This window comes from Notothenia rossii (genome assembly GCF_949606895.1).
Source record: "Notothenia rossii genome assembly, chromosome: 11".
NCBI lineage: Eukaryota > Metazoa > Chordata > Actinopteri > Perciformes > Nototheniidae > Notothenia > Notothenia rossii.
The window spans coordinates 59,829,553-59,853,853 of NC_136910.1; the positions used below are offsets into that span (position 1 = coordinate 59,829,553).

The 24,301-nt window shown below is 50.3% G+C and overlaps 1 protein-coding gene across 2 annotated transcripts in view; it reads right to left on the reverse strand.

Moving 5' to 3' along the window:
- Nucleotides 1-380: 380 nt before the first annotated feature.
- apc (APC regulator of WNT signaling pathway) overlaps nt 381-24,301 on the reverse strand; it is a 33,930-nt gene continuing 10,009 nt past the window's right edge. For both annotated transcript variants that reach the window (XM_079660221.1, XM_079660222.1), the window contains exons 3-15: nt 19,067-19,302; nt 18,770-18,878; nt 18,559-18,672; nt 17,604-17,666; nt 17,472-17,516; nt 17,304-17,390; nt 15,308-15,686; nt 15,053-15,148; nt 14,108-14,247; nt 13,876-13,953; nt 9,377-9,493; nt 7,068-7,282; nt 381-5,957 (exon numbers count right to left, since the gene is read on the reverse strand). In XM_079660221.1, coding sequence (XP_079516347.1) covers nt 950-5,957; nt 7,068-7,282; nt 9,377-9,493; nt 13,876-13,953; nt 14,108-14,247; nt 15,053-15,148; nt 15,308-15,686; nt 17,304-17,390; nt 17,472-17,516; nt 17,604-17,666; nt 18,559-18,672; nt 18,770-18,878; nt 19,067-19,302 — 6,687 coding nt within the window. In that variant the 3' untranslated portion in view covers nt 381-949. The remainder of the gene's footprint in view (nt 5,958-7,067; nt 7,283-9,376; nt 9,494-13,875; nt 13,954-14,107; nt 14,248-15,052; nt 15,149-15,307; nt 15,687-17,303; nt 17,391-17,471; nt 17,517-17,603; nt 17,667-18,558; nt 18,673-18,769; nt 18,879-19,066; nt 19,303-24,301) is intronic.

Consider the following 24,301-nt stretch of genomic DNA (forward strand, 5'->3'; position numbering starts at 1 on the left):
ACTTTAAAGAGTATTCTCCTGCTGATGTTCAGGTGTATATCAGTATGTAGTGTCTCTACTTTAAAGAGTCCTCTCCTGCTGATGTTCAGGTGTATATCAGTATGTAGTGTCTCTACTTTAAAGAGTCCTCTCCTGCTGATGTTCAGGTGTATATCAGTATGTAGTGTCTCTACTTTAAAGAGTCCTCTCCTGCTGATGTTCAGGTGTATATCAGTATGTAGTGTCTCTACTTTAAAGAGTCCTCTCCTGCTGATGTTCAGGTATATCAGTATGTAGTGTCTCTGTTGTGATTGGTCAACGGCTTAGAGATGTCCCGCCCCTTAGCCTATCACGTACATGTACAAGGTGTAAATAACATCATGTCTTCCACACAGACACAGTTTGCAGCTAAAATGTAGATTTTTATTTCATTAACGTTTCACCAAAGACGTTCTCCTCCAGCACAGACAGTGAGTGACAGCATGAAGAGCACTGAGGAACTCTTTTTGGCAAAAACATTTTTAAATTATGTGCTTCAAAGTTAAAAGGTTTTTAAGGTTTTACAGCAATAACTTAATAACAGTGTTATTCAGAGCCACTGAACCCCCGGAAACACAACAGACGTTCCTCTGACACTCCCACGCAGCAGGAACCCCCCGCAGCTCGTTAGGAATAAATTAGTTTAGGGAGAAACACCTTCAGATCCAGACACACAGGTAATAGCTAGCAGGAACAGCATCATCGATAAGGGGGCGGGGCCATGCAGGGACACAGGCAGGGGGCGGAGCTAAGCGCTACACATGGTTTAGTAGTAGTAGTGGTATAAAAACATAAAAAGTTAATGTAAAGTCATTCATTAAGAAGCTCGACTGACAGGTGGGAGGAGCCAATGAGGCGGGGGGTGAGGGGCGGGGCTTAAATATTTCCTGTACAGTTCACTTCCACCATATCTACACGTTTTAGTCTTTGTTCAAACGGACGTCACGATGTACGAGCCGCGCTCCCCCCCCGATCGATCGCCCTCCCCACCTTTAGGTTCCCGTTTCTTGGTGACGGGGGTGGGGATGAGTGAGGGGCGCGTGGGGGGGGTGGTAGTGGAGGAAGAGGAGGAGGAAGAGGAGGTGGTGGTGGTGGGAGGCGTGGGGGGGGCGGAGGAGGTGATGGTGTTGATGATGTCGTTGTTGCTTTTCCTTGGACTCGGGGTGTAATTAAAGGGCGAAACTCGGGCCGCTACAGCACCGCGAGGCTGGGAGACGCCACGCTGAGGGGGGGTCTGCTGGGGGGGGGTCTGATGCTGAGGGGGCGTCTGTTGTTGTTGAGGGGGGGTCTGTTGCAGCGACGGTTGCGGGGGCGGTTGCTGTTTGTCGTCCAGACTCTCGCAGCTGCGCCGCAGGTTGAGGTTGGAGCACGAGGACGAGGTGGAGGACGGGATCTTTGAGGAGGAGGAGGCGGGGCTTATGATGGAGGAGGAAGGGGCGGGGCTTATGATTGGGGGGCCGTTAGGGGAGCGGGGGTTGTTGACGGGACAATCTTCCAATCGCACCCAAACGTCTTCCGCTCGGTCACTGAAGCCCCGCCCCTCTCCCCCACTCTTCGCCCTCCTCCAAGTGCCCTTCCTGTCCTCTTGGCCCCGCCCCTCCTGCCCCTCCTGACTCCTCCCCTTCTCGCTGGACTCTGATGATGCTGACAGGACGGAGGAGGAGCTTCCCGTTCTCTTCCAGGTTCCGACGCGGGGCAGCGAGGTCGAGTGTTTCCCGCCGCCGCTAGACCCGCCTCCTCCTCCCCCCCCCCCGCTGCTGCTACTCTCCCGCTTCCAGGTGCCGGTGCGGCTGAAGCGTGAGGATGATGTCACTTCCTGTGGGCGTGCAGGGCTCTCGTGGCTCCTCTCTGGGCTGGAGGCGGTCTCTCCGTCCTCCATCTTCCTCTTCAGCGTGGGGCTCGGAGCCTCTTTGATGAAAGTCGACTGTCTGACGAGCGCCGGCGGCTTCTCAGACTCCGCCTTCGCTTTCTTCGCCGCCGTCGATCCTCCGACTCGAGACGCCGACTCGCTCCTCGGGATGCCACCGCCGCTCCTCACCGCCGATCCGCTCTTATTGGTTGTTCTGGACGCTGAAGATGATGAAGACGAAGCACTTCCTGGAGAGGCGGTGCGCGGCGGCAGTAGTTTCCCTCCCTTCTGATTGGCTGAGGAGGAGCGTGAGGGGGTGGAGTCTCGAGAGGAGCCTCGCTCGGGGTCGCTCCCTGGGGGTTTGGCAGCGGGCGCCGCTCGGGGTTGGCTCCGCCCCCTGGCCTCCAGCTGAGGTTGGCTCCGCCCCCTGGCCTCCAGCTGAGGTTGGCTCCGCCCCCTGGCCTCCACCTGAGGTTGGCTCCGCCCCCTGGCCTCCACCTGAGGTTGGCTCCGCCCCCTGGCCTCCACGCGAGGCTTCCCGGTGATCAGACTCTTGTAAACCTTCTTCCCTCCGCGCAGCGCCTTCGCCTCCTCTTCCTCCTCCTCCTCCTCCTGCTCCTTCTTCTTCTTGGCTTCCAGAGTGCTGCGCTCGCCAGGCTTCAGGATCCGCCCCCCTCGCTTCCCCCCCTCCTCCTTCCCCCCCTCCTCCTTCTCCCCCTCCTCTGCGCTCTGATTGGACGGCGGCGGCAGGCGGAACGGGGATCCAACAGACTTGAGCGACAGCACCGAGTCCGAGTCGGAGGACGGCTGGCGGGACAGCGGCGCGGCGGCGGCGGCGTTCAGGCTGCTGACGATGGAGTTCGCTCCTTCCTGGATCGCCTTCCAATCAAAAGATTCCGAGTCGGGGGAGGCGGGGCTCCGCGGCCCGTCCGAAGGCTCCTCTTCGGCTAATATCCCGTTGTTGTCTTCGTCTTCTTCTTCTTCTTCTTTAGGGAGGGACGGTGGCGCGGCGCCCTTCTTCTTCTTCTTGGGCATGGCGCTGCTGATGCACTCCTGCAGGAGGTCGTCCTCGGAGTCGATGCTCAGAGACGAGAGGGACGAGTTCCTGGAGAAGCAGACGGGCGTGTCCTCCACGTGGAACGCTCTGGGGGCGTAGCCACTCGCTGGGGGGCGGGGCTTCTGCTCTTCCTGCAGGGGGGGCGACTTCCTGCCGGCTGTTCCTCCCTGCTCCGGAGGGGGGGGGGCAGCGAACTCCTTGTTGTTGTTCTCCTGGTCGATGTCGCTCAGCGAGCTCAGAGACGAGTTCCTGGAGAAGCAGACGGGCGTGTCCTCGATGCAGAACTTCTGCCTGTCGTCCGGCAGGTTGGCGGCGGGCTTTGTTCGGGGAACGACGGCCGCCGTCTGCTGCTTCCTCTTCCTGCCGTCTTCCTCCTTCACTCGCTTCTCTTCGTCCTTCTCGCCGCCTTCGTCTTCGTCGAAGTCGAGCGAGCTGAGCGAGTCGTTGCGCGAGAAGCAGCACGGCGTGCCTTCGATGGGCGTGTAGTGGTGCGGCGAGTCGAAAGTGAAGCCCGGCTTTGCTTTGGCTGCTGTTGCCGCGGAGATGCTGTATGGCGCCCGCGGGGGCATCGGCTTCACCGGGGAGGTCGGTTTCTTCTTCTGCTGCTGCGTGCCGAGTAGAGGCGGGGCCGGGGGGGGAGGGGGCGGAGCCTGCAGAGGGGGCGGAGCCTGTATCTCGCCAGGCGCCGCGCGGACCGGCTTCCTGGGTCTTGCTTTAGGCATGGCGGCACTGATGCACTCCGCCAAGATGTCGTCACCGTTGTCGCCCTCAGGAGGCCACGCCCCCCTAAGCCCCGCCCCCCTGCTCTGATTGGAAGGCTGAGCCGCAGGTGCAGCCTCCTCATTGGGTGGTGAGTCGATGGTGAGGTCGCTCAGCGAGGTGGCGGTGGAGAAGTTGAGCGGCGTTCCCTCCACGCAGTAAATCCTCGGCACCTCTTCCGATGGACCGTCCTTCCTCTGCTGTGATTGGCTGCGGCCCTGCGGGGGGAGGAGCTTGTAGACAGGAAGCTGGCTGGGTTTCCGTGGCGCCGGCTGCTGTTGTTGTTTCTTTGGTTTCCGTGACGACTTGGGCATGGCCCTCTTGATGCAGGCCTCCAGGATCTCGATGTCGTCATCGTCGTCCGACTCTTCCAGTTGCCCTTCCTCATCCTCCCTCTCCTCCCTCTCCTCCCTTTCCTTCCTCTCCTTCCTCTCCTTGTTCGCCTCCTCCTCTTCCTCCTTCCTCATCTCCGCCATGATGTAAGGCTCGTCCACACTGAGCGCGCTCAGACTGGACGCTCGGCTGAATCCGTGCGGCGTGCTTTCGGTGGCGAAGTGCAGCATGACGTCGGCGCTGCTCTCCTCCTCCTGCTTCTTCTTCTCCTGTTTGCTGCTGGGCGGCGGTGGCGTCTTGGCGCGGCTCGGAGGCATCGTCTGCCCCGGGCTGTCGGGCAGATCGCTGGGACTCACCACGCCGCTCGGCATGCCGCTGCACGGCTCGCTGCTTCGCACCGAGGAGGCGATGGAGGAGGTGGAGAAGCTGTCCAGGGAGCTGACGGAGGTGCAGCGGCTGAACATCAGCGGCGTCTCCTGAGCGTACGGCGGCTCGGGGGGGCTCTTCGGCGTCCGGGCGCCGGATGATGTCACGTGATGATGATGATGGTGGCTGCGTCGCCCCCTAGAGGCGGCAGCTGCAGCAGCGGCGGCACTGGAGGTCTGACTCTGCGCCTCCTTCTGCTGACGCTGCTGCTCCTCCTTCTCGCTCACAGGAAGCGTGGGGTAGTCGCTGCCTCCCCCCCTCCTCTTCCTCCCATCCTCCTCCTCTTCCTCCGATGACAGCGAGGACAGCGAGGAGCCCCTAGAGAAGCAGATGGGCGTGTCCTCCACGCAGTACGTCTGCGGCGCCTCCTGGCTGCCTTTGGGCGGCGGGCGCTTGGTCGGCGGCGGGGGGCGGAGCTTGTTAGCTGAGGACGGCGGGGGAGGGGGTGCTGAGGGGGGGGCGCTCTCCTCAGGTTTGAACAGAGGTTTGCGGGTCACGTCGGCGCCGTACTTCAGGCTGTAGTCGATCGGCTGCTCCGGTGCCGGCTCGCCGCTGTAGTTTGATGTTGCCGTGGCGACATAGCGCTGCGGCGGCGCGGACGCCATGCGGTTCCCTTTGGGAGCCGCGTCACCGCGGCGCCGCAGCCGGGCGTCCAGCGGCTCGTCCTCCTCGCTCTCTGCGGCGCCGCGGTGGCTCGGGCTCTGACGCCCAGAGTTCAGCTGCTCGTCGGAGTACTTGAGGCTGTAGTTGATGGGCGTGTCCAGCTCGCCGCCGTCGTCGTCCGCCATATGGTTGGCACTGCGGATTTTGTGCGCCAGGTCGGCCGGGTACTTCCTGTAGACGCAGCACTTGTTGCCTCCGTTCTCGTCCGAGGAGTAGAACGGCTCGGTGGACGGTTTGGTTTTGCCGCGGTTTCCGTACCCGTCTGCGCTCGTGACGCTGTTGAGGCTGTCGCTGGACGCCCGGACGCTGGGCGGGAACACGGGCCGGGCGAACGGCTCCTCGCTCGTCCGCTTCGACCCGTCGGCGCTCTTCGGGCTGGACAGAACGGGCGTGTTGGTGTAAGAGCGCGTCGGGCCGCTCCCCCCCGTGGCGCCGCTGCAGCCCCGCCCCTTCCTGTGCGCTGCCTTCGGGCTCAGGTTGTCGATGTTGTCGAAGGTCTCTGACAGCTGCTGGGCGTCCAGCTCCTCGAACAGAGCCTTCTGCTTCCTGGCGTGCAGCGAGGGGGCGCCGGCGCCCGGCGACACCACGCTGGCGTCTTTGTACCTTGCCGGCCGGTTGGCCATCAGGTTGCGCAGAGCGGCGGCGCTGCCCATGGCGATCATCTTGTGGCGCGAGTGGATGAGGTTGCGCAACATGCCCACAGCGCCCAGCTCCCACAATGCCTCCTGGTCCTTGGCGTCTCGAGCCGAAAGGTTCCAGAGCGTTCCGCAGGCGTTGGAGACGATGGTGAGGCTGTGAGACTTCAGGTGCTGCAGCAGTGTGGGCAGGCAGCCGTGATCTCGCAGGATCTGCCTGCAACACACAGAAGAGTCCATCAGCCTTCAGAGCTTAGGCTCATTACAGGACAGTGTAACCAGTCCATAGGTCATTACAGGGGCTACCAGGTGTGCTCTACAGGGGCTACCAGGTGTGCTCTACAGGGGCTACCAGGTGTGCTCTACAGGGGCTACCAGGTGTGCTCTACAGGGGCTAACAGGTGTGCTCTACAGGGGCTAACAGGTGTGCTCTACAGGGGCTAACAGGTGTGCTCTACAGGGGCTAACAGGTGTGCTCTACAGGGGCTAACAGGTGTGCTCTACAGGGGCTACCAGGTGTGCTCTACAGGGGCTAACAGGTGTGCTCTACAGGGGCTAACAGGTGTGCTCTACAGGGGCTACCAGGTGTGCTCTACAGGGGCTACCAGGTGTGCTCTACAGGGGCTACCAGGTGTGCTCTACAGGGGCTAACAGGTGTGCTCTACAGGGGCTAACAGGTGTGCTCTACAGGGGCTAACAGGTGTGGTCTACAGGGGCTAACAGGTGTGCTCTACAGGGGCTAACAGGTGTGCTCTACAGGGGCTAACTGGTGTGCTCTACAGGGGCTAACAGGTGTGCTCTACAGGGGCTAACTGGTGTGCTCTACAGGGGCTAACAGGTGTGCTCTACAGGGGCTAACAGGTGTGCTCTACAGGGGCTAACAGGTGTGCTCTACAGGGGCTAACTGGTGTGCTCTACAGGGGCTAACAGGTGTGGTCTACAGGGGCTACCAGGTGTGCTCTACAGGGGCTAACTGGTGTGCTCTACAGGGGCTAACTGGTGTTTACCTCTACAGGTATTAACAGGTGTGCTCTACAGGTGTGCTCTACAGGTATTAACAGGTATTTACCTCTACAGGTATTAACAGGTGTGCTCTACAGGTGTGCTCTACAGGTGTGCTCTAAAGGTGTGCTCTACAGGTGTTAACAGGTATTTACCTCTACAGGTATTAACAGATGTGCTCTACAGGTGTGCTCTACAGGTGTTAACAGGTATTTACCTCTACAGGTATTAACAGGTGTGCTCTACAGGTGTTAACAGGTATTTACCTCTACAGGTATTAACAGGTGTGCTCTACAGGTGTGCTCTACAGGTATTAACAGTTTACCTGTGCGCCTCGTTGGTGGCGATGAGGCTGGACACGTTCCTCAGGATGCCTCCTCCGCTCTCGATGATAGCGAGCGTGTTGGTGTGGCTGCGGTGCGTCAGCGTTCCCACCAGAAAGCCCAGAGCCCCGTCCACTGAGCAGATATCAGCTTTGTTCTCTGTGCAGTGAGCCGAGAGGTTCCACAGAGCAGAGAGGACAGACTTCAGGGTGGACTCCTAAAGGACGAGAGGACACATTTAGAGACAGAGAGACGTTTAGAGAGAGACAAGGAAAAGACGTTTAGAGACGATGACAAAGAGACAAGGACAGAGAGACGAGGACACAGAGACCTTTAGAGACGAGGGCAGAGAGACGAGGACAGAGAGGCCTTTAGAGACGAGGACACAGAGACGTTTAGAGACGAGGACAGAGACGAGGACACAGACGTTTAGAGACGAGGACAGAGAGACGAGGACACAGAGACATTTAGAGACGAGGACAGAGAGACAAAGAGACGAGGACACAGAGACGTTTAGAGACGAGGACACAGAGACGTTTAGAGAAGAGGACAGAGAGGCAGAGACGTTTAGAGACGAGGACACAGAGACGTTTAGAGATGACAGAGAGACAAAGAGACGAGGACAGGGAGACGAGGACACAGAGACCTTTAGAGACGAGGACAGAGAAACGAGGACACAGAGACCTTTAGAGACGAGGACAGAGAGACGAGGACACAGAGACGTTTAGAGACGAGGACAGAGAGACAAGGACACAGAGACATTTAGAGACGAGGACAGAGAGACAAAGAGACGAGGACACAGAGACGTTTAGAGAAGAGGACAGAGAGGCAGAGACGTTTAGAGACGAGGACACAGAGACGTTTAGAGATGACAGAGAGACAAAGAGACGAGGACAGGGAGACAAGGACACAGAGACGTTTAGAGACGGGGACAGAGAGACAAAGAGCCGAGGACACAGAGACAAAGACGTTTAGAGACGAGGAAAGAGAGACAAAGAGACGAGGACACAGAGACAGAGAGACGAGGACAGAGAGACAAAGAGACGTTTAGAGACGAGGACACAGAGACCTTTAGAGACGAGGACAGAGAGGCAGATATGTTTAGAGACGAGGACAGAGAGACAAAGAGACGAGGACAGAGAAACAGAGACGTTTGGAGACGAGGACAGAGAGACAAAGAGACGAGGACAGAGACGTTTGGAGACGAGGGCAGAGAGACAAAGAGACGAGGACACAGAGACATAGAGACGAGGACAGAGAGACAAAGAGACGTTTAGAGACGAGGACACAGAGACCTTTAGAGACGAGGACAGAGAGGCAGAGACGTTTAGAGACGAGGACAGAGAGACAAAGAGACGAGGACAGAGAAACAGAGACGTTTGGAGACGAGGACAGAGAGACAAAGAGACGAGGACTGAGATACAGAGACGTTTGGAGACGAGGGCAGAGAGACAAAGAGACGAGGACAGAGAGACAGAGATACGAGGACAGAGAGACAAAGAGACGAGGACAGAGAGACGTTTAGAGACGAGGACACAGAGACGTTTAGAGACGAGGACAGAGAGACAAAGAGACGAGGACACAGAGACGTTTAGAGACGAGGAAAGAGAGACGAGGACACAGAGACGTTTAGAGACGAGGAAAGAGAGACGAGGACACAGAGACGTTTAGAGACGAGGAAAGAGAGACGAGGACACAGAGACGTTTAGAGACGAGGACACAGAGACGTTTAGAGACGAGGACAGAGAGGCAGAGACATTTAGAGACGAGGACACAGAGACGTTTAGAGACGAGGACAGAGAGACAAAGAGACGAGGACACAGACACAGAGATGTTTAGAGACGAGGAAAGAGAGACAAAGAGACGAGGACAGAGACGAGGACAGAGAGACAAAGAGACGAGGACAGAGATACAGACGAGGACAGAGAGACAAAGAGACAAGGACAGAGATACAGAGACGTTTGGAGACGAGGGCAGAGAGACAAAGAGACAAGGACAGAGAGACAGAGACGTTTAGAGACGAGGGCAGAGAGACAAAGAGACAAGGACAGAGAGACAGATAGACGAGGACAGAGAGGCAAGGACACAGAGACGTTTAGAGACGAGGACAGAGAGACGAGGACACAGAGACAGAGACGTTTAGAGACGAGGACAAAGAGACGAGGACAGAGATACAGATAGGTTTAGAAACGAGGACAGAGAGACAAAGACACAAGGACAGAGAGACAAAGAGACAAAGACACAAGGACAGAGAGACATTTAGAGACGACACAGACAAAGAGACATGAGGACAGAAGTGCTGTCTTCTCACCTTCTGGACCTCCAGGGCGCAGCCGGTCAGAGCTCGCACGCTGCCGACCTCTCTCAGAGTTTTCTTGCTGTTCACATCGGCGCGCCATGACAAGTTCCTCAGGACACTGGCTATCACCTGAGACAGGAAGTACTAATGTCAACAAGAGACAGATACATGTACAGGTACAACCGTCAACAAGAGACAGATACAGGTACTACCGTCAACAAGAGACAGATACATGTCAACAAGAGACAGAGACAGGTACAGGTACTACCGTCAACAAGAGACAGATACATGTACTACCGTCAACAAGAGACAGAGACAGGTACAGATACTACCGTCAACAAGAGACAGATACAGGTACTATCGTCAACAAGAGACAGAGACAGGTACAGATACTACCGTCAACAAGAGACAGACACAGGTACAGGTACTACCGTCAACAAGAGACAGATACAGGTACTACCGTCAACAAGAGACAGATACAGATACTACCGTCAACAAGAGACAGACACAGGTACAGGTACTACCGTCAACAAGAGACAGACACAGGTACAGATACTACCGTCAACAAGAGACAGATACATGTACTACCGTCAACAAGAGACAGAGACAGGTACAGATACTACCGTCAACAAGAGACAGATACAGGTACTACCGTCAACAAGAGACAGATACAGATACTACCGTCAACAAGAGACAGACACAGGTACAGGTACTACCGTCAACAAGAGACAGACACAGGTACAGGTACTACCGTCAACAAGAGACAGACACAGGTACAGATACTACCGTCAACAAGACACAGGTACAGGTACAGGTACTACCGTCAACAAGAGACAGATACAGGTACAGGTACTACCGTCAACAAGAGACAGACACAGGTACAGATACTACCGTCAACAAGACACAGGTACAGGTACAGGTACTACCGTCAACAAGAGACAGACACAGGTACAGGTACTACCGTCAACAAGAGACAGACACAGGTACAGATACTACCGTCAACAAGAGACAGGTACAGGTACAGGTACTACCGTCAACAAGAGACAGACACAGGTACAGATACTACCGTCAACAAGAGACAGGTACAGGTACAGGTACTACCGTCAACAAGAGACAGACACAGGTACAGATACTACCGTCAACAAGAGACAGGTACAGGTACAGGTACTACCGTCAACAAGAGACAGATACATGTACAGGTACTACCGTCAACAAGAGACAGATACAGGTACAGATACTACCGTCAACAAGAGACAGGTACAGATACTACCGTCAACAAGAGACAGATACATGTACAGGTACTACCGTCAACAAGAGACAGATACAGGTACAGATACTACCGTCAACAAGAGACAGGTACAGGTACTACCGTCAACAAGAGACAGATACAGGTACAGGTACTACCGTCAACAAGAGACAGGTACAGGTACAGATACTACCGTCAACAAGAGACAGATACAGGTACTACCGTCAACAAGAGACAGATACAGGTACAGGTACTACCGTCAACAAGAGACAGGTACAGGTACTACCGTCAACAAGGTACAGATACAGATACTACCGTCAACAAGGTACAGGTACAGATACTACCGTCAACAAGAGACAGGTACAGATACTACCGTCAACAAGAGACAGATACAGATACAGGTACTACCGTCAACAAGAGACAGATACTACCGTCAACAAGAGACAGGTACAGATACTACCGTCAACAAGAGACAGATACAGGTACTACCGTCAACAAGAGACAGATACAGGTACTACCGTCAACAAGAGACAGGTACAGGTACTACCGTCAACAAGGTACAGATACAGATACTACCGTCAACAAGGTACAGATACAGATACTACCATCAACAAGGTACAGATACAGATACTACCGTCAACAAGAGACAGGTACAGGTACTACCGTCAACAAGGTACAGATACAGATACTACCGTCAACAAGGTACAGATACAGATACTACCATCAACAAGAGACAGGTACAGGTACTACCGTCAACAAGGTACAGATACAGATACTACCGTCAACAAGGTACAGATACAGATACTACCATCAACAAGAGACAGGTACAGGTACTACCGTCAACAAGGTACAGATACAGATACTACCGTCAACAAGGTACAGATACAGATACTACCATCAACAAGAGACAGGTACAGGTACTACCGTCAACAAGAGACAGATACAGGTACTACCGTCAACAAGAGACAGATACAGGTACTACCGTCAACAAGAGACAGATACAGATACAGGTACTACCGTCAACAAGAGACAGATACAGGTACTACCGTCAACAAGAGACAGGTACAGGTACTACCGTCAACAAGAGACAGATACAGATACTACCGTCAACAAGAGACAGGTACAGATACTACTTTCAACAAGAGGCAGATACAGGTACTACCGTCAACAAGAGACAGATACAGGTACTACCGTCAACAAGAGACAGGTACAGATACTACCTTCAACAAGAGACAGGTACAGATACTACCTTCAACAAGAGACAGGTACAGATACTACCGTCAACAAGAGACAGGTACAGGTACTACCGTCAACAAGAGACAGGTACAGATACTACCGTCAACAAGAGACAGGTACAGATACTACCGTCAACAAGAGACAGGTACAGGTACTACCGTCAACAAGAGACAGGTACAGATACTACCGTCAACAAGAGACAGGTACAGATACTACCGTCAACAAGAGACAGGTACAGGTACTACCGTCAACAAGAGACAGGTACAGATACTACCGTCAACAAGAGACAGGTACAGGTACTACCGTCAACAAGAGACAGGTACAGATACTACCGTCAACAAGAGACAGGTACAGATACTACCGTCAACAAGAGACAGGTACAGGTACTACCGTCAACAAGAGACAGGTACAGATACTACCGTCAACAAGAGACAGGTACAGATACTACCGTCAACAAGAGACAGGTACAGATACTACCGTCAACAAGAGACAGATACAGGTACTACCGTCAACAAGGTACAGGTACAGATACTACCGTCAACAAGAGACAGGTACAGATACTACCGTCAACAAGAGACAGATACAGGTACTACCGTCAACAAGGTACAGGTACAGATACTACCGTCAACAAGAGACAGGTACAGGTACTACCGTCAACAAGAGACAGGTACAGATACAGGTACTACCGTCAACAAGAGACAGGTACAGATACTACCGTCAACAAGAGACAGATACAGATACAGGTACTACCGTCAACAAGAGACAGGTACAGATACTACCGTCAACAAGAGACAGGTACAGGTACTACCGTCAACAAGAGACAGGTACAGATACTACCGTCAACAAGAGACAGGTACAGATACTACCGTCAACAAGAGACAGGTACAGGTACTACCGTCAACAAGAGACAGGTACAGATACTACCGTCAACAAGAGACAGGTACAGATACTACCGTCAACAAGAGACAGGTACAGATACTACCGTCAACAAGAGACAGATACAGGTACTACCGTCAACAAGGTACAGGTACAGATACTACCGTCAACAAGAGACAGGTACAGATACTACCGTCAACAAGAGACAGATACAGGTACTACCGTCAACAAGGTACAGGTACAGATACTACCGTCAACAAGAGACAGGTACAGGTACTACCGTCAACAAGAGACAGGTACAGATACAGGTACTACCGTCAACAAGAGACAGGTACAGATACTACCGTCAACAAGAGACAGATACAGATACAGGTACTACCGTCAACAAGAGACAGGTACAGATACTACCGTCAACAAGAGACAGGTACAGATACTACCGTCAACAAGAGACAGGTACAGGTACTACCGTCAACAAGAGACAGGTACAGATACAGGTACTACCGTCAACAAGAGACAGATACAGATACTACCGTCAACAAGGTACAGGTACAGATACAGGTACTACCGTCAACAAGAGACAGGTACAGATACTACCGTCAACAAGAGACAGCCGAGACACGTGAAAAAACGTATTTAGTGTACAATATATTTCCAAACTCTTTGATTAGTTTTCGGCTTTTCCACTTTGATTTCCGTTGATTGATAAATGTCAGGAATATTTTTTTAATTTTATGCTCAAACTTTTCGCGGTATTTAAAACGGTTTCAGCTTTTATAATATCTGATCCAACTGATTTCCACTTTTGAGTTTGTTGGGAGATCTGTTTTTATTTGATCGCACTGAAATCTTTTCTTTTGGATGAGATCAAAAGAAAAGATTATTTGGGATTCTGACTTTAATTCTTTTTTCAACAACATTTTTTAAAAATCTGATCAAACAAATAATCAGAGAATTCTCATGAGGTCCTTAATCCTCTTCAATCATTTACGCAGATTTTCCCCCGTGATATTCCAGGACTGTTACGTCTCATTTATATATTTCAAGATTATTTTGCTGCTTCCACGTTTCCACTCAGGTATGATATGTGAATTTAAAACGTGTTACAGAGATTAATACATTATTTTAAAAGTCAGTAAGAGGTGGAGGAGGTTACCTGCTGCAGGTCTTCACTGTCGGACTTCAGCTGGGCCACCATCGCCCTCATGCAGCCCTTCATGGAGCACAGTGTGGCCTGATGGGAAACACAGAGTCAGAGGGGTGTGTGTGTGTGTGTGTGTGTGTGTGTGTGTGTGTGTGTGTGTGTGTGTGTGTGTGTGTGTGTGTGTGTGTGTGTGTGTGTGTGTGTGTGTGTGTGTGTGTGTGTGTGTGTGTGTGTTTCCTCTCACCTTGTTGGCCACGTCTCCAAAGGTGAGGTTGGTGAGGCCCATGCCGGCGTAGCGTCGCAGCGTCACGCTGTAGTGATCGCTGCTCAGACCGAACATCTCACAGTCCACCTGCAGCAGCTCAGCCACCGCCTGTAGACCACCTGCAGAGCACAGGTAGAGAGAACACCAGACAGTCAGAGAGAACACAGGACAGTCAGAGAGAACACCAGACAGTCAGAGAGAACACCAGACAGTCAGAGAGAACACCAGACAGTCAGAGAGAACACCAGACAGTCAGAGAGAACAGTCAGAGAGAACACCAGACAGTCAGAGAGAACAGTCAGAGAGAACACCAGACAGTCAGAGAGAACACAGGACAGTCAGAGAGAACACAGGACAGTCAGAGAGAACACAGGACAGTAAGAGAGAACAGTCAGAGAGAACACAGGACAGTCAGAGAGAACACAGGACAGTAAGAGAGAACAGTCAGAGAGAACACAGGACAGTCAGAGAGAACAGTCAGAGAGAACACAGAACAGTCAGAGAGAACACCAGACAGTCAGAGAGAACACCAGACAGTCAGAGAGAACAGTCAGAGAGAACAGTCAGAGAGAACACCAGACAGTCAGAGAGAACACAGAACAGTCAGAGAGAACACCAGACAGTCAGAGAGAACACCAGACAGTCAGAGAGAACACCAGACAGTCAGAGAGAACAGTCAGAGAGAACAGTCAGAGAGAACACAGGACAGTCAGAGAGAACAGTCAGAGAGAACACCAGACAGTCAGAGAGAACAGTCAGAGAGAACACCAGACAGTCAGAGAGAACACAGGACAGTCAGAGAGAACAAAGGACAGTCAGAGAGAACAGTCAGAGAGAACAGTCAGAGAGAACACAGGACAGTCAGAGAGAACCCTGAGTCAGGGTAAACAGGAAACGGGAAACAGCTGAGTCACTAAGTCTCACCCAGCTCGTTCATGGCGTGCCGATGCTCCTCGTCGAAGGAAAGCTTCATCAGGACGCAAACAGCCGGACAGATCTGATGCTCCACTGGAGACGGCACTGAACACACAGCGTTATATATTATATTACATTCAGAACATTATATTGTTTCTATATAATCACATATCATTTAACATTTGGATTATATGTTTCTGGTCGTGTGACGTGCATGCTGCCTGTGTCTGCCTCTGATTGGCCGGTGTGTGTGACATCACTCACTGGGGTTGTCCTCCTGGTCCACTCCCCTCTCGTGGTTCTCCTGCCAGCTCCAGCACTCCTCGCAGTAATGCCTCACTTGTTCCAGCAGGTGGAGCACTCTGATCTCACGCCGGCCTCTCTTATCGTCCGGTTGGCTGTGCACGATGTTGTGCAGCGCCGCAGACGCCCTCGCCCTCGCCTCCTTGCTGCCGCGGGAGTTTCCCAGCAGCAGAGAGTCCTTGTCGTTGCCGTGCAGCAGCTGGATGAGCAGCGGCAGGCAGCCCGACTGACGCATCGCGATGCACGAGTCCTGAGAGGACGACATGGCCAGCAGCGTGCGTGACATGTCGTCCTTATCGTGAGTCCCCAGCATGGACAGCAGGCTGTACACCATCTCCACCTGCAGGGGGCGACACTGTTAATAACACTATACACCAGGGCTATTCAACTACACATTCAGTTGGGCCAGACATTCAGCGGCCTGTAAAAAGCGGGTAGTGACACATTTTAAACCAACACATATTACTGCGATGAAAAACATGCAATTTGTATTCATTGTTCATCTACTGTAACAAAGGTAGGTCAAAAAGTGCATAAAAACACAACTAATTAGCATTAATTTAACACAATCTGAATAAAGTGAAAAAAAGTGCACAGTTGTAGCATTAAATGTGTTTCCTTTAGAAGTCAAATATTCAGGTTATGTTTTTTGAACCAGGCACATCCCAAAGTGCATTTACTGAATACAATAATAGCAGTCTTAATAAATGTCCTCACATACAAAGAAAACAGCTAAAGAGCTCCAATGCAACACAAAGAGGTAGTACTGTAGCAATAACATTTTTTCACTTTTCAAGTAACAACAAAAAAATCAGAGGTTTTGGTCACATTTGACCCAGACACAAAGTGCATTTAAATGAATACAGAAAGAACTGTCAAACCCTTCAGTGCACAAACCCATAACAAGGGATACGGGTAACTATATGAATGAATACTACACTACACGTCTACTATAGTAAACTAGGTGCTAACTATCACCTCATTTGTGATTGGTCATCGCTGACTTTCTCGATGGGAGAAGGGACATTTTTAGTTTTGAACAAGAGCAGTGATTTTTGGCTCATAGGATATCAATGCAATCCTAAGACATTGGTGAAGAGTGCCGTCAGTCAGGGAGCAGCGAGTGCTACTTTTGATTGAGTTCATGTGTGAAAAGCTTGATTCACATGTGTATGTTGATCCAAACATACTGAGCACACAGATCGCTACTTTCTGAACGTTAGGGAACTGCTGTTTTTTGACATCACTCCAAAACTTTGCTGGCCCGTTAGTGCGCTGCATGTCAATAAGCTCCAGTGTATATTTCCCCTTGTCGATGCAGGGGACCACTTCCTTTGCTCTGGTTGATACGTCCCCCTCTATTGCAACAGTGAAGGGGTCTCTGGCAAAGCCCATCATCACCTCTGTGAGCAGAGCAAGTCCATCCAATCGACCGGCAAAGTTCTCTTTCAACCTCGCAATGAAATCTGTCATCACATCCGTGATGTGTGCCGGAGATGTGATGTGTTTGGGGAACGTCGGAAAATGCAGCATCCGACCCGTTCTCAAGTCGGTCGCGAAAAGGTCCAGCTTGACTTGGATCTGCTCCACAAGATCAATGACCGTTTTGTCTCTGTTTACGCTTCAGAGTTGAGAGAGACATGTTTTAGAGTTGCTATCATAGGACCACCGTTACTAGCACCACTAGATGCACTTTCAAAAAACGTGCTGCGTTGTGGTTTGGTGGTTTCTATGCAACGTGGAGTGTTGCGTTCATGGTCTGTACTAGTGTAGGAATTTGGCTACGGGAGGCTGGGCCACTCGGGAGTTGGTTCTGGGCCGCATCTGGCCCGCGGGCCGCCAGTTGAATAGGCCTGCTTTACACCATCCAGAACTTTATACACCACCTTTACAGTGGGCCTAATGTTTAACAGCTCTGATTGGTCGTTAAGGAGGTAAAGTGGGTGGGGTTACTCGCCTTGGTTCCCAGGTGGCTGGTGATTCGTCGAGGCACGGAGTAGCTCGCCTCATTGGCCGGCTCGTGCTCCAATCGGCTGCTGGAGCTCTGCAGGAGGAAACATCAGATCACTTTAAATACATTTGTAATGTGAACAGTAGAAGAGGAAACAGGAAACAGGAAGCTCACCTGAGCGCCAGGCAAGTCGCTGCTGTCGCTCTGAGTTTCATCCCCCTGCAGAGACAAGAGGAAATAAATCAGACTTCAATAAAGAAGCTAAAATAGCTATTGAATATGTGTCTCCAGGTGTTTTGAGTTTACCTGCAAACGAGCTCCCAGACGCAGGATGTCCTTCTCGATCTGCTGGATGCGAGAGACACGAGCCTGAAGAGAGAGAGACCATTTCATCACCTTCTGAACACCTACCTGTCCTCATTAGAGCTCACCTGCTGAACACCTACCTGTCCTCATTAGAGCTCACCTGCTGAACACCTACCTGTCCTCATTAGAGCTCACCTGCTGAACACCTAGCTGTCCTCATTAGAGCTCACCTGCTGAACACCTACCTGTCCTCATTAGAGCTCACCTGCTGAACACCTACCTGTCCTCATTAGAGCTCACCTTCTGAACACCTACCTGTCCTCATTAGAGCTCACCTGCTGAACACCTACCTGTCCTCATTAGAGCTCACCTGCTGAACACCTGCCTGTCCTCATTAGAGCTCACCTGCTGAACACCTACCTGTCCTCATTAGAGCTCACCTGCTGAACACCTACCTGTCCTCATTAGAGCTCACCTGCTGAACACCTAGCTGTCCTCATTAGAGCTCACCTGCTGAACACCTACCTGTCCTCATTAGAGCTCACCTGCTGAACACCTGCCTGTCCTCATTAGAGCTCACCTGCTGAACACCTAGCTGTCCTCATTAGAGCTCACCTGCTGAACACCTACCTGTCCTCATTAGAGCTCACCTGCTGAACACCTACCTGTCCTCATTAGAGCTCACCTGCTGAACACCTAGCTGTCCTCATTAGAGCTCACCTGCTGAACACCTAGCTGTCCTCATTAGAGCTCACCTGCTGAACACCTACCTGTCCTCATTAGAGCTCACCTGCTGAACACCTAGCTGTCCTCATTAGAGCTCACCTGCTGAACACCTACCTGTCCTCATTAGAGCTCACCTGCTGAACACCTACCTGTCCTCATTAGAGCTCACCTGCTGAACACCTAACTGAGCTCTCCTCTCTATGAGCATCTTAGAGACAGGTGAGTTTACCTGAGCTCTCCTCTCCATCTCCTGACAGGATCCCAGCTGCTCTTCCATCGCTGAGCGGATCTGACGAGCCTCGAACTCCAGCTGACGGCGACTCATGTCCGTCTGCAGGGTGAACTAACACACACACACACACACACTGTTATGTATAGTGTGTGTGTGTGTGTGTGTGTGTGTGTGTGTGTGTGTGTGTGTGTGTGTGTGTGTGTCTCACGTTCTCGGTGAGCGGCAAGCTGTCGATCCTCTTGGTCAGATTCTGCAGCTGAGCGTAGTACCAGTCCTTCTCTTTTTCCTCCTTCTCCAGCTCAGCCAATAGGAGAGCTCTGTCAGGGGTTGGCAGCCAATCACAGAGCAGGAAACAGAGGAGCCAATAAGAGACACAAATATTGTGTGTGTGTGTGTGTGTGTGTGTGTGTGTGTGTGTGTGTGTGTGTGTGTGTGTGTGTGTGTGTGTGTGTGTGTGTGTGTGTGTGTGTGTGTGTGATATGATATATATATATAAAAGCAGTACCTCTCCTTCTCCAGGTCCTCCAGGCAGCGCTCCTGTTCTCTCCCCGCTGGAGGAGCTCCTCTCCTGGGGAGAGCGCTGCCTCCTGCCCCCCCGGAGGCTCCAGGAGGCTTCGCTCGGGGTTTAAACCCCGATGAGTCCAGGCTCATCTCCTTCAGCCTCTCGATGAGCTCCAGCTGGGAGCCAGATGCCTCGCCCGACTCTTCTTCTATGGTGCCCTGCAGCTGCTTCAGCACTTCCTGTTGAGGCCACAAAATAAAAGCCTTTAGTTTTCATCTGAGCAGAGAGACTGTTAGAGAGAGAGACATTTTAAACACTATTACAGAAAACCTATTCATCACAAACAAACACTGCGTCTCTCATCAGATTTTCAGAATAAAACACAAACAGAAATACTGCGGCTGAAGTGGAATAGTCCATTTCTCTTAGGAACCTTCCTAACGGAGTGAAATGACCCGGAAGTCCCTCAGTGGCAGCCATGATAAGTGCCGTTCCAATTCTCTAGATGATGGGAAAGGAGGTTTCAAACTTCCTTTATAACCTCCTTTAGCTTAGGAACCACTGGACCTCCCTCACCGAAAGGAGAGGAGAAAATGCTGACCCACAATGCATTGCAGCCGCAGCATGTGCCGTCACACAACAGGTGGCCGTTCACGGAAACAAACTATTATGACGGAGAAATGATATCATGAAAGTTACGGTGCTTATTAAGCTTTTTAAAACGTATGTGGTAAGTTGCCAAAGTGCTTTGTTTTGAACCTTCATCAGTATTATAATCAAAAAGAGAAATATGAACGTTAGTTTTTACTGAAATGATCAAATAAAGTCAACATTTCACTGAGCTGTGTGGGGTTTGTTCAACTTTTAAAAGATGTTTGAATGATGTACACAGTGATAGGTGTGAAGGACTAACGTTTATAATAAATACATTTGTATTGATTTTAAGATCTTTTCATCCAATCATACGTATTGGGATCATGTGTATTAATGTGGACCTGAGGGAGAGGGTGACGAGCAGAAGTTTCACTTTCCTTTTTTATTTCAATTCCAGCTTTGGTCATGAAGAATATGTTTCTCTGTTGTTCATAAAGCATAAAGCAACAGCATCAGAGCACGGTGCAGAGTCTCTAGATGAGTCCCTCCTTCTTATTAAACATCCATGTTGTAGTCCTCTGTATAGAAAACTGTAGTTTCCATAGTTTCCCCACAGCAGCAGACGCACATTCAGGACGTCCGCTGGCGCATCATAAACACGTCGGATAGTGAAAGTGCATTCGATTCTCTAAAGCACTGCAGTCTCTTCTCCTAAGTCCTTTTGAATTCTCCTATCCACTATCCCTTAACCCCATGACCTTTCACTCAGAGGTCAAGGAATAGGAGATAGGGTTAGAATTTAGGAGCTGATTTTTGGATTATCCGACCGCAACCTGCATCTCTTGTCAGATTTTCAGAATAAAACAAAAACAAAAACACTGCGTCTCTATGGTCAGATTTTCAGAATAAAACACAAACACAAACACAAACACTGCGTCTCTATGGTCAGATTTTCAGAATAAAACACAAACACAAACACAAACACTGCGTCTCTATGGTCAGATTTTCGTTCCTCACCACGATGAGTCGGCAGCGCTCGAACAGCGACATGATGGAGACTAAAAGACTCACTCACTGTTTTCTGCTCTACACAGTAAACAGGAAGCAGGAAGCAGGAAACAGGAAGTCAGGGTGAGTAGAAGAGGAAGGACGGGACAATAAAACTACAAGTTAGAAAACAACAAAGAGAGGAACGAAAAAGGAATAAAACGATAAACAGACGGGAAATAAAAATAAGAATACATTTAGTTTTTGCGTTCAGACATAACAGAAGTTAGTTAAAGACCGAGAGAAACAACAAACAAAGAGAACTCAAACCAGAGAAGAAGAAGGCGACAGGAAGTGAACTACAGACAGAAGAGAGACAGAAGAAGACCGAGCGCTCACTCCCAAAGATTTCCTGCAAATCAAAGATCCTCAAACTGACAAACATCTCGCTCCCGACGACAACAAGGAGCCGCTGAGCAGCGCAGCGCGTGATGGGTGGAGACACCACAGGCTATTCTAGGATTATAGGGGGGGGGGGGGGACAAAGGGCCTCAAACAGGAAGTGATACAAAAACACATCTCGAGGTAAAAATACTGGAAATCACATGTTAGCTTTCAGCTGTATTTCAGGAGTACTCTGAGCTGTATTTCAGGAGTACTCTGAGCTTTATTTCAGGAGTACTCTGAGCAGTATTTCAGCAGTACTCTGAGCTTTGTATTTCAGGAGTACTCTGAGCTGTATTTCAGGAGTACTCTGAGCTGTATTTCAGGAGTACTCTGAGCTGTATTTCAGGAGTACTCTGAGCTGTATTTCAGGAGTACTCTGAGCTTTATTTCAGGAGTACTCTGAGCTGTATTTCAGGAGTACTCTGAGCTGTATTTCAGGAGTACTCTGAGCTGTATTTCAGGAGTACTCTGAGCTGTATTTCAGGAGTACTCTGAGCAGTATTTCAGCAGTACTCTGAGCAGTATTTCAGGAGTACTCTGAGCTGTATATCAGGAGTACTCTGAGCTGTATTTCAGGAGTACTCTGAGCTGTATTTCAGCAGTACTCTGAGCAGTATTTCAGGAGTACTCAGTCTCTGAGCTGTATATCAGGAGCTGTATTTCAGGAGTACTCTGAGCTGTATTTCAGGAGTACTCAGTCTCTGAGCTGTATATCAGGAGCTGTATTTCAGGAGTACTCTGAGCTGTATTTCAGGAGCTGTATTTCAGGAGTACTCTGAGCTGTATATCAGGAGCTGTATTTCAGCAGTACTCTGAGCTGTATTTCAGGAGTACTCTGAGCAGTATTTCAGCAGTACTCTGAGCAGTATTTCAGGAGTACTCTGAGCTGTATTTCAGGAGTACTCTGAGCAGTATTTCAGCAGTACTCTGAGCAGTATTTCAGCAGTACTCTGAGCTGTATTTCAGGAGTACTCTGAGCTGTATTTCAGGAGTACTCTGAGCTGTATATCAGGAGTACTCTGAGCTGTATTTCAGCAGTACTCTGAGCAGTATTTCAGCAGTACTCTGAGCAGTATTTCAGCAGTACTCTGAGCTGTATTTCAGGAGTACTCTGAGCAGTATTTCAGGAGTACTCTGAGCTGTATATCAGGAGTACTCTGAGCTGTATTTCAGGAGTACTCTGATCTGTATTTCAGGAGCTGTATTTCAGGAGTACTCTGAGCAGTATTTCAGGAGTACTCTGAGCTGTATTTCAGGAGTACTCTGATCTGTATATCAGGAGCTGTATTTCAGGAGTACTCTGAGCAGTATTTCAGGAGTACTCTGAGCTGTATATCAGGAGCTGTATTTCAGGAGTACTCTGAGCTGTATATCAGGAGCTGTATTTCAGGAGTACTCTGAGCAGTATTTCAGGAGTACTCTGAGCTGTATATCAGGAGCTGTATTTCAGGAGTACTCTGAGCAGTATTTCAGCAGTACTCTGAGCTGTATTTCAGCAGTACTCTGAGCTGTATTTCAGGAGTACTCTGAGCTGTATTTCAGGAGTACTCTGAGCTGTATTTCAGCAGTACTCTGAGCTGTATTTCAGCAGTACTCTGAGCTGTATTTCAGCAGTACTCTGAGCAGTATTTCAGCAGTACTCTGAGCTGTATTTCAGGAGTACTCTGAGCAGTATTTCAGGAGTACTCTGAGCTGTATTTCAGGAGTACTCTGAGCTGTATTTCAGGAGTACTCTGAGCAGTATTTCAGGAGTATTTCAGCAGTGTTACTTTCATGTTCTCGGCCTCAGACTCCAGCAGCGTCAGGTGTATCTCAGGTGTATCTCAGGTGTATCTCAGGTGTATCTCAGGTGTATCTCAGGTGTATCTCAGGTGTATCTCAGGTGTATCTCAGATGTATCTCAGGTGTATCTCAGGTGTATCTCAGGTGTATCTCAGATGTATTACAGATGTATTACAGGTGTATCTCAGGTGTATTACAGGTGTATCTCAGGTGTATCTCAGATGTATTACAGATGTATTACAGGTGTATCTCAGGTGTATTACAGGTGTATTACAGGTGTATCTCAGGTGTATCTCAGGTGTATCTCAGGTGTATCTCAGATGTATCTCAGGTGTATCTCAGGTGTATCTCAGGTGTATCTCAGGTGTATCTCAGGTGTATCACAGATGTATTACAGGTGTATCTCAGGTGTATCTCAGATGTATCTCAGGTGTATTACAGGTGTATCTCAGGTGTATCTCAGGTGTATCTCAGGTGTATCTCAGGTGTATCTCAGGTGTATCTCAGGTGTATCTCAGGTGTATCTCAGGTGTATCTCAGGTCTATCTCAGGTGTATCTCAGGTGTATTTCAGATGTATCTCAGGTGTATCTCAGGTGTATCTCAGGTGTATCTCAGGTGTATCTCAGGTGTATCTCAGGTGTATTTCAGGTGTATCACAGGTGTATCTCAGGTGTATCTCAGGTGTATCTCAGGTGTATCTCAGGTGTATTTCAGGTGTATCTCAGGTGTATTTCAGGTGTATTTCAGGTGTATCTCAGGTGTATCTCAGGTGTATCTCAGGTGTATTACAGGTGTATTACAGGTGTATTTCAGGTGTATCTCAGGTGTATTACAGGTGTATTTCAGGTGTATCTCAGGTGTATTTCAGGTGTATTTCAGGTGTATCTCAGGTGTATCTCAGGTGTATCTCAGGTGTATCTCAGGTGTATTACAGGTGTATTTCAGGTGTATCTCAGGTGTATCTCAGGTGTATCTCAGGTGTATTTCAGATGTATTACAGGTGTATCTCAGGTGTATCTCAGGTGTATCTCAGGTGTATCTCAGGTGTATTACAGGTGTATTTCAGGTGTATCTCAGATGTATCTCAGGTGTATTTCAGGTGTATCTCAGGTGTATTTCAGGTGTATTTCAGGTGTATCTCAGGTGTATCTCAGGTGTATCTCAGGTGTATTTCAGATGTATTTCAGGTGTATCTCAGGTGTATCTCAGGTGTATCTCAGGTGTATCTCAGGTGTATCTCAGGTGTATCTCAGGTGTATTTCAGGTGTATCTCAGGTGTATCTCAGGTGTATCTCAGGTGTATCTCAGGTGTATCTCAGGTGTATCTCAGGTGTATCTCAGGTGTATCTCAGGTGTATTACAGGTGTATTTCAGGTGTATCTCAGATGTATCTCAGGTGTATTACAGGTGTATTTCAGGTGTATTT